Below are 15,969 nucleotides of genomic sequence, written 5' to 3'. Positions count from 1 at the left end.
TATTGTAATACTGTATTACAAGAATAATAGGAATTTTTTCAATATTTTTCAAAATCTCAATTTTATTATATTTTGTAATAAGTATTTTATATATTGTATTTTTTCATTAATTATTCAATTTTAGATATAATGCAAAGAGAATGGTAGACCACAAAATATGAAATATGTATGATAAAAAATATTGTATAAAATAACAATAAAAAAGCAGAGTTGAGGAGATTAGTGTATTTTTAAATTGGAGGTAACAATTTGAAAACATGTTAGACTTATTTAGTGAGATTTTAATAAATTGATATTAGTTTTCATGTTGCAACTTCTTTGATTTATAAAATTTCACGGAAAACACCAACGTATAAATTCATAATATTAATTATTATTATTATGAGTATAAATTATATGTAACTATATTTACTAAAATATATATTTTTATTTAAAATAATATTTGAGATAAAGATAAATAAATCCCGTGCAACCCACGGGCCATATATCTAGTATTATAACAATATTAAACATCATTTAACTAATTACCAACCTTGTATTATGGAATCAATCGTTCTTAAGTTACGCTTTCCATCAAAATAGAACTAAATATAGAGACATTAATTTGATTTTCCAGTGCCAACAACATAATGAAATAACTATCTATCATCAAATAGTTGCAAAATCCTCGGTGGGCCGAAAACCTAATTAGCGATGGTTTAGCCTATGATCATGATTTTCCTAACACAAACTGTCCCCTCATTCACGCTTATATATAATCACTGATTCCTTTTCCCAAACCCTAAACCCAACACAAACACATTATTTTACTTAGCTCCCAACATTAATAATGAAGCTAATAGTGTCGCTTATGTTTTTAATGTTTTTGTGTGTTTTGGTTGTAACATGCAATGCAACCAAAGATATTTTTATATTGGCTGGACAAAGCAACATGGCTGGTCGAGGAGGTGTTTATAATGGAAAATGGGTAGGTGTTGTTCCAAAAGAGTGTGCGCCAAGTCCATCCGTTTTGAGACTAAGTGCAAAACTAGTTTGGGAAGAAGCCCGTGAGCCTCTTCATAAAGATATCGATGTCGGAAAAACTTGTGGAATTGGGCCCGGGCTTGCATTTGCAAACGAAATAGTTAGAATGAGAGGTGGTGGTGGGTATGTTGTGGGTCTTGTTCCTTGTGCGGTTGGTGGAACGAGAATTGAAGAGTGGAGAAAGGGTGCTCCGTTGTATAATCAATTGGTGAGACGATCTATTGAATCAGTTAAGAATGGTGGTGGTGTAATAAGAGCACTTCTTTGGTATCAAGGTGAAAGTGATACCGTAAGAGAGGAAGATGCTAAGGCTTACAAGACAAGAATGGAGAGTTTTATTATGAATATTCGATCGGATCTTAAACTACCAAATCTTCTTGTTATTCAGGTAGCACTTGCATCGGGAGAAGGCAAGTTTATAAATATGGTGAGATATGGTCAATTGAGTATCAAACTTCCTAATGTTAGGTGTGTTGATGCTAAAGGATTGCGTCTCAAGAAGAAAGATAATCTTCACCTAACAACAATGTCTGAGGTTTATTTGGGTATTCAATTAGCTCATGCTTATCTTGCTTCCCCCAATCGTCTTTTTAATTATACACAAATTAGCTAGTTTATATAAGTTACTAGTAATATTTTTTAAGATATAAATCATATATCTACTACACATTTTCCTCAAACTCTGTAAGACCATAATAACACTGCTGCATGTCTAGAATTGAATTCAAATCCAAAAACTAATATTTCAAATGTGTAAGAACGCGATTCAATAAATACAGAGAAACTTTGTCTACTATTATTATATTATTATATGAGTATGTTATCTTTCTTACCATCCCTAACATTACTCCATATACACTCCTCCCACTAACACTAACATGAACAAATTAACCTTAACTAAACAACATTAACCACCACATTTAACATAATCCCATCCACATAATCCTTAACCCTTGTCCTTAAACATAGTAAACATCTAAATTTAGCTCTAGTAATCTCACACCCTACTCCCCTAATCTCAAGGTCAAACACTCCCTCCCATCACACGCTTTTGAATTTTGACTCACATTTTCTCTTCTCTCTCTCTCTCATCATAAATTAATACAATTTTCCGTGAAAATCGAAATTATAGATCGGACCAATCAAACACATCCGCACAAACCAAAAAGAAAAAAAAAAACAAAAACAAAAACAAAAAAAAAAAACCAAACAAAAACAACCAACAAAACTAAAAAAAACACATCCCAAAATTTTCTCTCTCTTCTTTCTTCTTCCTTTCTCTCTCCTTTCATCCATGGGAGAGAAACTCAAAATCTTCATTCCAGTTGATTAATCTCAAAAACCAAATCCATCTCAGAAAAAAAGATTCATTTTTCTTTTACTTCATAATCTTAATCGATTCGAATCCCTAATTTGTTTCAAATCCCTAATTTGTTCAAAATCCCCAAATGTGGTCTGGGAGAAGACCGAAATTAAGAAGAGGAAAATCTAAAACTGCTTCGATCTGAGGACGAAGAGGTTCAGAATCGATCCGATTGGTGGATCTGAATCTGATGGTGTTGGTATTGATGAAATGGGTTTGGTTGGTGTTGATGTTGTTGTTGTTGTTGATTTGGGGATACTCTTGTTTTGGTTTTAGGGTTGTTGTGGATGTGAGGCTGCATATGCATAAACGACGATGCAGCTTCACTTCTCGCCTAGTATGAGAAGTATCACAATATCGAGCACAACAAACAATGGGTTTATTGACTTAATGAAGATCAAGGTCGCAGCTCGCCACATTTCCTATCGAACCCTTTTTCATACCATTCTTATCTTAGCTTTCTTGTTGCCCTTTGTGTTTATTCTCACTGCTCTTGTTACCCTTGAAGGTGTCAACAAGTGCTCCTCTTTTGGTACTTACTATTATTCCTTTTTCTTATTATAATTTAACGATTTGGGTAGTAGCATGGTCCTGGATAGAATATTATGACGAAAGTTGATCCGTGTAGCAGACACCAGATAGTGGGATAAGACTTGGTTGTTGTTTAGAGCTAGATCTTGATTTTTAAATTTGAGTCAAACTTGAAATATGTTCATGCCTTGTCTTGTATGTTTGTTGAATTGTTTGTGTTTATGTTTAGAGTTAATGTTTTTTTTTTTTTTTTTTTTGATGTTGATGAATGTTAAGGCATTGAAGTTGGAAGTGTTTTAGTGCAAATGCAATTAAGTGTATGTTTGAAATTCTTAATTTAATGGTTTAACGATTTGGGAAGAAGCATAGTACTGGATAGAACATTATAGAGGAAGTTGATCCGTGTAGCAGACACCACTTAGTGGGATGTTGTTTAGCGCTAGATCTTGATTTTTAATTTTGAGTCAAACTTGAAATATGTTTATGCCTTGTCTTGTATGTTTGTTGAATTATTTGTGCTTATGTTTGAAATTGATGTTTTTTTTTAATGGTGATGAATGTTAAGGCATTGAAGTTGGAAGTGTTATAGTGCAAATGCAATTAAGTGTATGTTTGAAATTCTGTTAGCATTGGATTTGTGTTGGGGTGTGTTTTTGTTGTGGTTAGTTGGGAGCTATATATCTTCTGAATTGATGCGCTGCGGTGCATTTTTGTTATGGTGGTTATGTGAGGGGTATAGATTGTAGTGTAAGAGTTGATGCTCATTAAGTGATTTTCTATGGTGTGTGGTTTTCGTTGAGTGATTGTAGCGTAAGAGTTGATGCTCGTTGACGGAGCTACGGATTGTAGCTTGAGAGTTAATGTGCGTTGGTTGATTTTATTGAGGGAGGTTTTTTAAGCTACCGGTTAGTATTTATTCCTCTTTATTTTGGGATCAGAAAGTAGATTGGGTGGTTTATAGTATGCTTGGTTGGGCTTCCATTGGACTAGATTCTGCATTCCGAGGCACTTCTACTTGAAGCTAGCATTTTGAGTTTTCAATGGAAGTGGAATGAGAGATTTAAGAGTTCGCAGTGTGTGACGAATCCAATACAAACAGTTTCTTTTGCATGGTTTAAACTAAACTTGGACTTTGAATTAATGATGAAGTTAGTGATCTGTATAGATTAAACTTGTAAGCTATTAAATCTTTCATGTAAGTAATGAATATTTTGCGTGCGTTTTTGACTGGAAAGCCTTCTCGTTGTGTTGTATACTGATAGAACAAAATTATGACCTTGCTTTTTTATGTTACTTAAATTAGATTCTGATAGTTGATTTTTGTGTTTTTTTTTTTTATAATGTTCAACTTATCCTTGTTTTGTGCTCCAGATTGTTTAGGTAGACGGTTAGGACCGAGGCTTCTTGGCAGAGTTGACGATTCAGGGGTAAATAACTTACTACTCTTTTTGTTTTTGGTTGCAGTAAATAACTTACGATTAATATCATATATCTAATAATGTTTTGGCTGAAAACAAGTATCTGAACCTTTGGGGTGATGTTGACATTAATGATGCTGCAGAGACTGGTTAAAGATTTTTACAAGATCCTTAACGAAGTGAAGACCGGGGAAATTCCACCTGATCTAAAGCTTCCAGATTCCTTTGATCAACTTGTTTCTGATATGAAGAACAATCACTATGATGCGAAAACTTTTGCATTCATGTTAAGGGGAATGGTAAGTTGCTTGCTACGTTTAACATAAAGAATTGTATGCTTTGTGGTTAAATGGTATTTTGTATGGAAAGGGTTGTCTGATGCTGAATTCTTTTGATTTTTCAATTCTTATTGGAAATTGGATATTGCTTTTGAGGAAAGCACGTTTTGTCATCATGTTTTTTCGTTTTGGGGTTTGAAAAGTAAAAGGTTTTGAGGTTGGGATAACTAATGCATTGTAAGTATAGAGCTTTTGCTTGGGTTCATTGGAAAACAAATTCTTAAGCACAGTTTCATTTTATGTATATAGCGAGATTTGAAAGAACATCTGAATTACATGAGCTCTATTCTTGAAACTTGTTTATGAATTAAGCATATAGATTGACGTGTGAATTTTAGCACAATAGTTGTATTTGTTGAAGTTACAAGGTCAATCTTTCAGTTATAGAGGGAGGAAAAGGAATACTCAATAATAAAGTATATTGATATGATGTGAATGATCTGTTCGGTGTTATTAGAGAAGACAAAACAATAAACTTATAAACTCCACATCCTTATTAAACATGGAAACAAATCATGATATGCAAGGAAATATGAAAACCATTTCTACGAGAATTACTCAGATTTCCTTATATTTTAAACAGTGTTTTTAATATTGGCTATAGCAGTGCTATATCGTAGCGGAATTGGAACGTTGCTAGTGTTCTTCGATACGCTACTTAGTACAAAGTGTTGCCTAATAGAGACAACATAGTACTGATGCATAGCGAAATTTTAACAAACCACTGTTTTCCAATTGACAGCACTGATTTTAAAAGTACTATCTATTGGGCCTTGGCATGCCTTTATATAAAAAATACCATTTATCTTCCAATGGCTCAATCATATTTGTTTACATTAGATATTACAGTTCTTATATTAGAAAGTGCGGTAAGTGGTTATATCATTGTTTGTTAAAATGATGTTCTTGTGACAGATGGAGAAGTTTGAGAGAGAAGTCAGAGAATCTAAGTTTGCAGAGCTGATGAATAAACACTTTGCGGCAAGTTCTATTCCTAAAGGAATTCATTGTCTGTCTTTGCGTTTGACGGATGAATATTCATCGAATGCTCATGCCCGTAAACAATTACCACCTCCAGAGTTGCTTCCCTTACTCTCCGACAACTCTTACCACCATTTTATCCTATCAACCGATAACATTTTGGCCGCTTCAGTAGTTGTTAATTCTGCCGTCCAGTCATCACTGAAACCTGAAAAGATAGTCTTCCATGTAATCACCGATAAAAAAACTTATGCGGGTATGCACTCGTGGTTTGCGCTCAATTCTGCCTCGCCTGCTGTAGTTGAAATCAAAGGTATTCACCAGTTTGACTGGTTGACTAGAGAAAATGTTCCCGTACTTGAAGCCGTAGAAAATCAAAATGGAATCAGGGATTACTATCATGGAAATCATATTGCCGGAGCCAATCTCAGTGATACAAGTCCACGTAAATTTGCATCTAAATTACAAGCCAGAAGCCCGAAGTACATATCTTTGCTCAACCATCTGCGAATATACCTACCAGAGGTAGGTCGGATTCAATATTGATTACTCTATGTATTTACTCTCTCTCTTTCTCTCATACACGTACACACATACACACACACACACAATATTGCTGATACTTATGCTAAGTATGCCTATCGTGTCTGTCAAACAGCTTTTCCCAAACCTTGAGAAGGTGGTCTTTTTGGATGATGATGTGGTGATTCAGCGCGACTTGTCTCCACTTTGGGAAATTGACCTTGAAGGAAAGGTAAATGGTGCCGTGGAAACTTGCAGAGGTGAAGATGATTGGGTAATGTCTAAACATTTTAGGAACTACTTCAATTTTTCACATCCCCTTGTTAAAGAGCATTTGAACCCCGACGAGTGTGCGTGGGCTTATGGAATGAATATCTTCGATCTTGGTGCATGGAGAAGGACAAATATAAGGGAGACGTATCATTCCTGGCTGAAAGAGGTAAAAGTTCATATAAACTCAGTTTATCAAAATTTTAAATTTATTCTTTGATTATTGTAGTTAACGAGATTCTAAATTGTGGTTAATTACATTCAATGGATGGTTAATGACTTGTGACTTAGTTTTATGCATTAACCATCCACTAAACGTAATTAATCACATATTTAAACTGCATTAACCATTAAGTTGTTGTCGAAAATTTGTGTCAAAATGTAATTTTTGTAACGGAGGTTGGAAAGTCTTGGATAATTTTCTTTAGTTAAGATTATATTATTGACAACTTCACTATGGCAGAATCTGAGGTCAAACCTGACAATGTGGAAGCTAGGAACCCTACCTCCCGCATTGATTGCATTTAAAGGTCACGTTCATCCGATCGATCCCTCTTGGCACATGCTTGGCTTAGGTTATCAGAACAATACCAATATCGAGAGCCTGAAAAAGGCTGCCGTTATTCACTACAACGGCCAGTCAAAACCTTGGTTGCCAATTGGCTTCGAACATCTTCGGCCATTTTGGACCAAGTACGTCAATTATTCAAGTGATTTCGTAAGGAACTGTCATATCCTGGAATCATAGTCCGCAGAGACGACAATGATCTCTATAGTTTGATTTGTACAACAGTGAATATGAAAAGGGACTGAATTTCATCTAAAATTTTTTTAGGGTCTTGAGATTTTCTTCAAGACGATAGAGAAACAAAAATGGTGGAGGGCAAAGCGATTAAGATTTTCGTTGGTAGATTTCGCTGCCATTCCCTACATTTTTGCAGACAGAGAATCATTTGAGTCCTTTGAGTTGTGTGACATGAAAAAACACATCCTCTATTTTTGGTTGGTGAAAAAGGATATACTATTATTGATCTTCTATGGAACAAATATAACAAAGCTTCCATAGTTGAATATATTGGAGAATAAACTGAATGGCAGAGATAAAAAAAAGAGTCACCAGAACCTGTTTCATCAATCTTGTTGGTGTTGAGAACATTACTCTACTAGGACAGTTAAATTTGTGAGGTTCCCCACTCTAAAGAATCAATCAATATAGTTTCTTTAAATTTTGTTATTATTACCAATCTTGATGGTGAATTCTAGGAGTAGTTCATGAGGTTGCTTTGTTACACAGGTCCGATGAATCGGGGAACTGTTTGTAGGACATATATATAATTGTTATTCATTATGTAAGTCTACCAGACATTGGAAATGTGCAGGAAATTCATTTTTTCATCTTCTTCATCTCATTTTTTTCATCATCTTAGTTTCACTATGTTGCTGAGTTATTATTTTGGTATTGAGAAATGTTATCTAACCAATTGGACTTTCATCAAGAGAATACCAAATTCATTACAACAACAAATGTAATAGCTTGTAATTGAATTTCAAAACACTGTCTAGTGGAGACAATGAAGCGTGCGTTTGATTCTGCTGTGAAAAAATAATTGATTATAAGTAAATTGATTTTGTAAAATTGTTTTTTTTTACACTAAAAGCGAGTTGAAAATAAAGTGATTTATGATTGCATAAATTTCTATAAAAAGTGAGTTGAATAATATATTTTACATAAAGATTATATAAATTATGTTTAGATTTTAAGTAGAATAAACTCTAAAATTCCCGAATCAATTTTTCTCGAAAACAACTAAATATGTCAATTAATTTTACACATTCAAAATCAATTTTAAATGTACCAACTGTGAATCATGAAGTTTATAATTTTGAATAAATGATATATGATTTTAATTCTTACATTTTAGTATTAATAGGTCATACAGTTTTTTAATGATTTTGAAAAATTCCATGGAAGTGTGCCAAGGGAGATGATGATGATTTGTTTTGGGTGGTAGCAAAAGGTTAACTGAATTGCTTAAGACACCTTGTCACCAGACTCTTAGGCTATGTTTGGGAGTTTGGAGGGGAGGGGAGGGGAAGGCTTCCAAAAATGAAATTTTAAAAAAATATAGGAAAATATTTGACATTTTTTGAAAAAATGATTTTGTTTAGAATGATAAAAGAGTCATTATTATTGCTAAATTTTTAATTTTTAGAATACTATAACAACTTAAAAGATATTTGGAAAATTTATGTAAGCCCTTCAAAACCCTCCAAAACCCTCCTTCAATATAATTTTTGAGTTCCCCCATTTTATGGGGTTTTTGGTGTTATGAATAAACTCAAACCCTCCAAAACCCTCCTACCCAAAATCTTTTTATCCTTTTCACCCAATTCTTCCTATTTTCAAAAGCCCTCCCCTCCCTTCCCCTCCAAACTCCCAAACATAGCCTTAAGGAAAATCAAAGGGAATTTATTAATGCAACCCATATATCTCTAGCCCTATTGTGATATTCTGAAAATAGTCACACATTTTGAAAATGTGTTGTCTGACGCACCTCATTTACATATAATTTATTTGTTGTTGCGTTACGTTCCATTTTAACGACTAAATTTATTTCGAAAATATATTTTCGAAATGTCTCTGAAAATACATTTCTAGAATGTCTAAATCATCACGAAACAGGATTTTCGGATTACTTTTAGAATAAAAATACTATTTTTTTAAGTAGTTTTTTTCTCTCTATTCTACAATTTATTTAAATTAACATGAATTTAAGCAGCTGCCACTCAAACACACCCACACACCCGTACAAATTTAACATGAATTTAAGCAAACCATTTGTAAAAAGTAAAAGTAAATAGCATTAGTTATTTAGCAACACCAGAATAGAATAAAACAAAAGGAAAATTCTTCTTTTAATAAAAGACAAATAGATAAATGCATTACTCATTTAGAAAATATCATTTAGTAGGTTTCAAAAATATATTTTCGAAGAATTCTAAAAATACATTTCAAGAATAAATTTAATCGTAAATCTGTGGCGTAACTAAAAAACGAATGAAATGTAATTGTATGACATGCGTCCGGAGATGGCTCGATAAATGGCCATGGAAACCAAAAATTGTTAAAAGTTTGATCGAGGGATCACTCTCGAAAGAACAACCATAAGTACTAACACTCCTTAATTGTCGAGCTAACAACATTAAACAAAATACTGTGTGGGAGGCAACCGACGGTACATTTTACTTTATTTTAATTTTATCTGCGTTTAATAAACGATGATTTATTTATTTTTCTTAACATGACTAACTTGTGTAATGTTTAAATTTCAGGTCTTATTGCTCTCCATCATCTATTCCTACTAACCATGTTTTCAGGATGCAGAGTTTCGATAGCATGCACGTTCAATTCAGAGATGGCGTTCCGAGGAAACGTTATGCGGTTCTATTTGAGAGACCTATGCTACCCACCAAATACCCTGATCCCACTTGCTTAAAGACCTTAAGGCTCGAAGCTAGTGTTAGATACATAAGTCACCAGCTCTAGTGGGATGAGTACCCTGAAGCTATAAATGTTACTTACAGGAACCTTACCCTAAAGTTCCTTAGCTCACTTACCTACCAGCCTTACCATGGCCGAGGATTTAACGGTAGACTGATTACCTTTAGACTATTTGGGCATAAATATAAGTTTATCCACCAGGAATTTGCTAACCGTTTAGGATTTCAGAGCGGCCTCAATGTTGTAGCTGAATTTCCTTATGGTGAATTCATGCAAGAAGAACTAGACAGTTTTTGGAGTGATATTACCAGTGGGGGAAGCCTTGGCCATCCACCTAGATATCCACAACCTGACATTTGGGTACTTTCAAAAGATTTTAGCCCAAACCTTTTTCCATAAAAATGAAAATTGTGAACCTGTTACTGTTGAGGAGATATTCATTCTCTTTTGCATTACCCAGTCCCGTCTTGTAGAATTTGGAACCTTCCTCATAGAAAAATTAGGGTGTATTGCATTATCTTCTGTAGGACCTATCCATGTAGGTGGGATAGTTACTCATATTGCCTATGCACTATATCTCATTAACCAACTTTCTCACTTAGTTCCTCACTGTGGCTACACCCTTATAGACATGGATCACTGTCTAGACCGCAAATTAGTGCGACGAGTTTTCTTTAGCATTCACCATTACAGGCTCCTCATTAATAATGAACTCGTGCACCACCCCGCCTTACCAAACCATGAGAAAACCAGTATCCACAGTATAGAGAATTGGTCATATGCTTTAGAGGGTCAAGGAGAGAAACCAGTCAGACCTTCCACCCTCATGTTCTAGAGTATCACCCTTTACCCGCCTTAGATAGGACTGCCATATTTTCCTCTAACGCCAATTTACAAAGGTGTAATATTGACTATGAGCTCAATGCCATGTGTCGCGGGCGAAAAATCGTTTTGTTCCTCTTTTTTGTGGATGAGACACCTGATGCCTTCTTTGGGCTCGAGTGCTCAAAAAATGATTTTTCTTTTGTACCGACCAAACTTTTTATTATTTCCAAAGGAGGAAAAGGAAAAAAACTGCAATAACCTAAAAGTGGGGGGAGATCTTGGGTAAGAGGGTTGGTTATACGAAGGGAAGGTATTAGCACCCAACGTATCTGTAGTACTCTACAGGGTTCTTTATTGTTTTTTATTCTATGCTACGGTGAAGGTTCTGTTGTGAAATAGGTGGGACCTAAGGTGTTTGTTTGATTATGCTCGCAAAGATCATCGCGATCCTCTGCATACATATCCCTTAGAGGGAATCAGAGCATCTGTAGCTCGGGGTCTACGGGTGCTAAGGTTTGAATGGTTTTTTTGTTTTGTTTTGCTCGCCAAGGATCGACCTTGTGCCTACGTATTCTCAAAGGGATGTTGAGAAAGTCAGAGCAATCGTAGTTCCCACTTATGCTAGTGGAAGCAAAGGAAAATAGACAAATGTCGTCTAAATGCTAGATGTATCTAATCTATATCATCACATACATCTGTTTGATTTTGTTTGAAAATCTTTTCATTATAAGCCCGGGGCCATGCCACTTAGGGTGCTTAGAATGATAAAGATGTTTTTGTGTTTAACCAGCCTTGTGGCAAAAGTTTCAATGAAGTCAGCCTTGTGACAAAAACTTTGATTAATCAGCCAGCCTTGTGGCAAAAGTTTCAATGAAGTCAGCCTTGTGACAAAAACTTTGATTAATCATCCAGTACGGTGGTAAAACAGTTTGATTGATTAGCCAGCCTTGTGGCAAAAAGAAAGTTGGATTGATTAGCCAGCCTTGTGGCAAAAAAGTTTGATTGATTGATTGATTGTTTGTGATGATATAAAAGAGATACTCCTAGCATAGAGATGAAAAATGTCTAATCTCCTAGGGTATTTGATTTGGATATTGGGGATGCTTATAAGAAGCCCGTGGGTCCTTGTACGAAGCCCAAGAGGAGGCTATCCGAGGGTCCTTGCATTGTAAGCTCAAGAGGAGGCTATGGGAGGGACAATCCAGGGTCCTTGCATTGTAAGCCCAAGAGGAGGCTATGGGAGGGTCACTCGTTTGTACAAAGCCCAAGGGGAGGCATGGTATAGTTGGTTTGAGCTCTTAGAGCGATTTCACCGGGAAACCATACTCTATGTCCTAACCTAAACTAGTGGAGATTCTTTGCACGAAGCCCAATAGGAGGCTACGGGGAACCTAGTGTTGTACTAAGTTGAACAAGCACACATATCACACATATGAACAAACATGAACAAGTATGAACAAACATGAACAGGTATGAACAATTATATATGACAGAGTGTGTGTATATAATGGAGTTTATGAAGGAAATATACCTGTAAGCATGCTCCATTTGTATATATAGGGGCTCGGGACTCATACTCGAGGAGAGGTCCACTTGAATTTATTCAAAGCTATGTAAACAGGTATTTACAAAGAGGCTTGGGACTTATACCTACATGGAGGCCCATGGTATATTTTTGGGAAGATTTAAAGAAAAACCTTCATTTTTGGTTTGTTATTCAAAGTTAAAAATCAGATTGATCGAGATATGTACAAAAAGGTGTATGTATAAAAAGGCGTACAATGAAATACCTAATTTCATGTACTGGAATGGGTATGTACAAAAGGGCTTGGGACTTATACCTATATGGAGGCCCGTGGTATATTTACAAAACATGGTTGACTGTTTTATTTACAGACGCGAAGTTTCGCTTTTGAAAAACTGTTTGAGAGTTGTTTGAAAAGTTAAAAAAGTTTTCTGTACAAAGAAAAACTGTAAAAAGAGTGGGTCTTATACTCTCTAATATTCGAGAGGCCCCTGTTTTATTTTCATAAAACAGGGTGGATGGTTTTGAAAAAAGATGTGAGATTTATTGTTTTAAAAACAGTTTGAAAAGTATTGTTTTGAAAAAGTTTTCTGTACAAAGAAAAACTGTAAAAGGAAAAAAAGAGTGGGTCTTATACTCTCTAATATTCGAGAGGCCCCACATCGTTTTGAAAATCAATTGATCAATTAAAAAGATTTAATCAATAGTTTCAAAAAGAAATGGTTTATTGTTTTGAAAAGAATGATCGTTTGTTTTAAAACAATTTGAATTTGACAAAAGTCAACTTAATTAAGTAAAAATCAAATTTTAATGCTTAATTAAGACCTAAAAAATTAGGGTTTGATCACAAAAATATTTACAAGTGATTAGGTTTGAAAAATCAAATGAAAAACAAAATTTAAAGTATTAAAAAACACTTAAAAACATGTCATTTTAAACCTATTTAAAAATGTATTAAATAAATATTTTTTGGTGATTTTTTTTGGTATTCATAAAATATATGTGTTAAATAAAGAGTGTACAAAAAATGAATGAAAAATGAATTAATTTGATGTGTTAATTAATTAATTAAAGTTGTAAAAAAAATGAAGAAAAACAAGTGTTAAAAAAATGGTTTGGTCCCTAGAGGACTTGAACTCGTGACCCTAAGGTCACCAACCAAAACAATAACCAGCTGAGCCACGCTTGTGGCTTGTTAGTAATACGCGCTTGGTAGAATATATTACTCAACTGAATTTCAAAACTTATGAACCAAAAAACGCGCCAAGAACACAATCCCAATTTGAATTTGAATTTTCTGAAAACTGAACCAAATTGATCAAGTGAAGGGTCTAACTCACTCGTTTTTTCATAAGGATCATGATGGTGGTCTTTAATTGCATTTATTTTCACTCTAAGGCTATCAATTTTCTGATGAACACGAAGAACCCTAATTCTATGATTCAATCTGAAATTGTGTATGTGCAAGTTATGATGCAATTGATTGAGGGTTAATGATCCTCATGTGTGCAGAAATGAGATGGTATGTTCATATTTCATTTATGATGCGTGGAGAGTAGAGTTTGAAGTTCAAGTGCACTTACCTCAAAAACGGCCAAACTGAGAATTGGACTTTGATCTGGAGGTGTTACAGATGCTTTGTATCAATCTGAATAGCTTCTATGATGATTATGGAAGGTGTCTGGATGTCTGGAACAAGTTGAATTCATCTGAGCATGGCCATGGCACCCGATCTGCAGTTGCTTCAAGTATGAATCGAATTTGAAGATGGAGATGTTTCAGATCATATGTGAGTGTTTGGATAGTTCATATGTGATATATATGAGGTGTTGGAAGTGTTAGTTTGGACAGAAATGATCTTGAATGGATTTTGGCATGATAAGGCCATGGTTATGCATATTTGAGAAGTGAGGTAGTGATTTTGAGCTTGAGGTGTTTTTGGGGTGTATGAGTGGTTCAAACAAGTTTCAAATGATGTTTATGAGTTGTGGGAAGCATCATTTTGCTCAGAACTTCAAAGGTTTAGAGGTTGAGCATTTTACCTCTTTGAAACTTAAGAAACTTGCAATTCAAGAAAGAAGAGAGAAAACCTATAATTGTGAGGTTTTGGTGTGAATTGAAGAGTGATTTGAACCTCTATTTATAGGCCAAAGTTTCTGAACTCAGAGCTTTGCAACTTGATCAAAGTTTGATGATTTGGCTTAAGAGATAAAAAGGAATCTTTTACATTTAATGCAAAATGGTTAAAGTGACCAAACCATGGTTAAAACTCAAGCTTCTTATCCTCTTCCATTCTGATCTCAAATCAGAGAAAATATCTTCAATTATTGCCTCTTTGCATCATTGCTTGGATTATAGGTCATGTAGTCTTGAAACTTAGTGAAAAATGGTGAAAATTCAAGTGAAAATGATCACTAAATGCATAATTCAAAACCATAGCTACACTCCATATTTTTTCATGCTCTTGGACATTTTGGAAAGCTCATGTTGCATACTTCAAAACCCTAGTTGAAAGTTTCTTCAAGACCTTTAAGGAAATGGGTGAAAAAGATCCATGAACTTTGAGAAAAATGAAGTTTTAAGTGAAGTTTTCAAAAAGTACCAACTTTGAAGCTCCATATCTCTTAAATGGTGGATCTTATGGAAAAAAATTATATGTGTCAAAGTTGTTTATTGGATCAAAATCTACAACTTTCATGTTGGAAGTTTTTTTCAGTTTGTAGGCGAAATTTTGAGTTATTCCCTTCCAAAGTTTGGAAAAAACCATGAAAAACACTTAGAAAAATTTTCTAAGTATGAAAGTCAAACTTTTGACTTTTTGATTCTTGATTGATTTTCTTGATTTTTCTTGATCAAATGACTTCATATATCATATATTGATGATTTAAAACTTCAAAAGTCATGGTTGACCAAAATTCCCCAAAAGTCAATGGTGATCTTGTACAGTTGACTTTTTCAGACGAATCGCATTTCTGGAGATTTCAAATGAAACAGGCTATCCTCACCATATGAATGGTATGAATGGATCACATTGAAGCATTAGAGGATATTGATCCATGGTTTGAGTTGTGGCACCATGTCCTGATTAAAAAGTCAGTTGTTCAGTGAATTACGTCAAAACCCTAATTGTCGACCTGATGAAATTGATGACTGTGGATCTTGAATTGAGATGTAATTTCCATTGGATTTTGTCATAGGGATTATTTGAGGATGATTGAAACCTTTGATTGGCTTCCTGGGGATTTTTAGGGTTTCCCAAATGTGATCCCTGATTTTAGTCCCTGATAGTTCAAAACCCTGATCTGAGGATTTGTCTGATCAATCTTTGTGCAGAAGATGTTATGAGCCAATGGATTAAGTCAAAATGATGCACTTGAGGTCTTGATATAATGTCCCAAGTCATTAGATCAAATCCTGAGCAAAAGTCAGGAGTATGCTAACTTCAGTCAAAACCCTAATTCAGTCGATTCAGAGCCTTTGAGCTTGTTGAAATGAATCTCTGAGGACCAAATGTTGATTGTTGATGAAGATGATTCATTTGAAATGAATAGGGAACAAAACCCTAATTGATTGTTACTTGTACTGATGAGTGATTTCCTGATTAAATCCTGCTGAGTCACAAGTAACAAACACAAGCTATGCAATTTGTTAGAGATGCAAATGATGCATAT

The 15,969-nt window shown here is 34.6% G+C and overlaps 1 protein-coding gene across 1 annotated transcript; it reads left to right on the top strand.

Annotated features, from left to right (window-relative positions):
- The first annotated feature begins 2,202 nt into the window (after positions 1-2,202).
- Positions 2,203-7,841, top strand: LOC131608865 (probable galacturonosyltransferase 14). The gene is made up of 6 exons (XM_058880448.1): positions 2,203-2,918; positions 4,289-4,344; positions 4,479-4,634; positions 5,589-6,179; positions 6,313-6,615; positions 6,910-7,841. Exons 1-6 carry the CDS (start codon positions 2,702-2,704, stop codon positions 7,192-7,194), a joined length of 1,608 nt encoding a protein of 535 aa, XP_058736431.1. The 5' UTR covers positions 2,203-2,701; the 3' UTR covers positions 7,195-7,841.
- Positions 7,842-15,969: the final 8,128 nt, after the last annotated feature.

This window comes from Vicia villosa, linkage group LG6, assembly GCF_029867415.1.
Source record: "Vicia villosa cultivar HV-30 ecotype Madison, WI linkage group LG6, Vvil1.0, whole genome shotgun sequence".
Lineage (NCBI taxonomy): Eukaryota > Viridiplantae > Streptophyta > Magnoliopsida > Fabales > Fabaceae > Vicia > Vicia villosa.
Note: the sequence above shows the minus strand (reverse complement) of the source record. Positions and strands in the feature narration are given on the sequence as shown.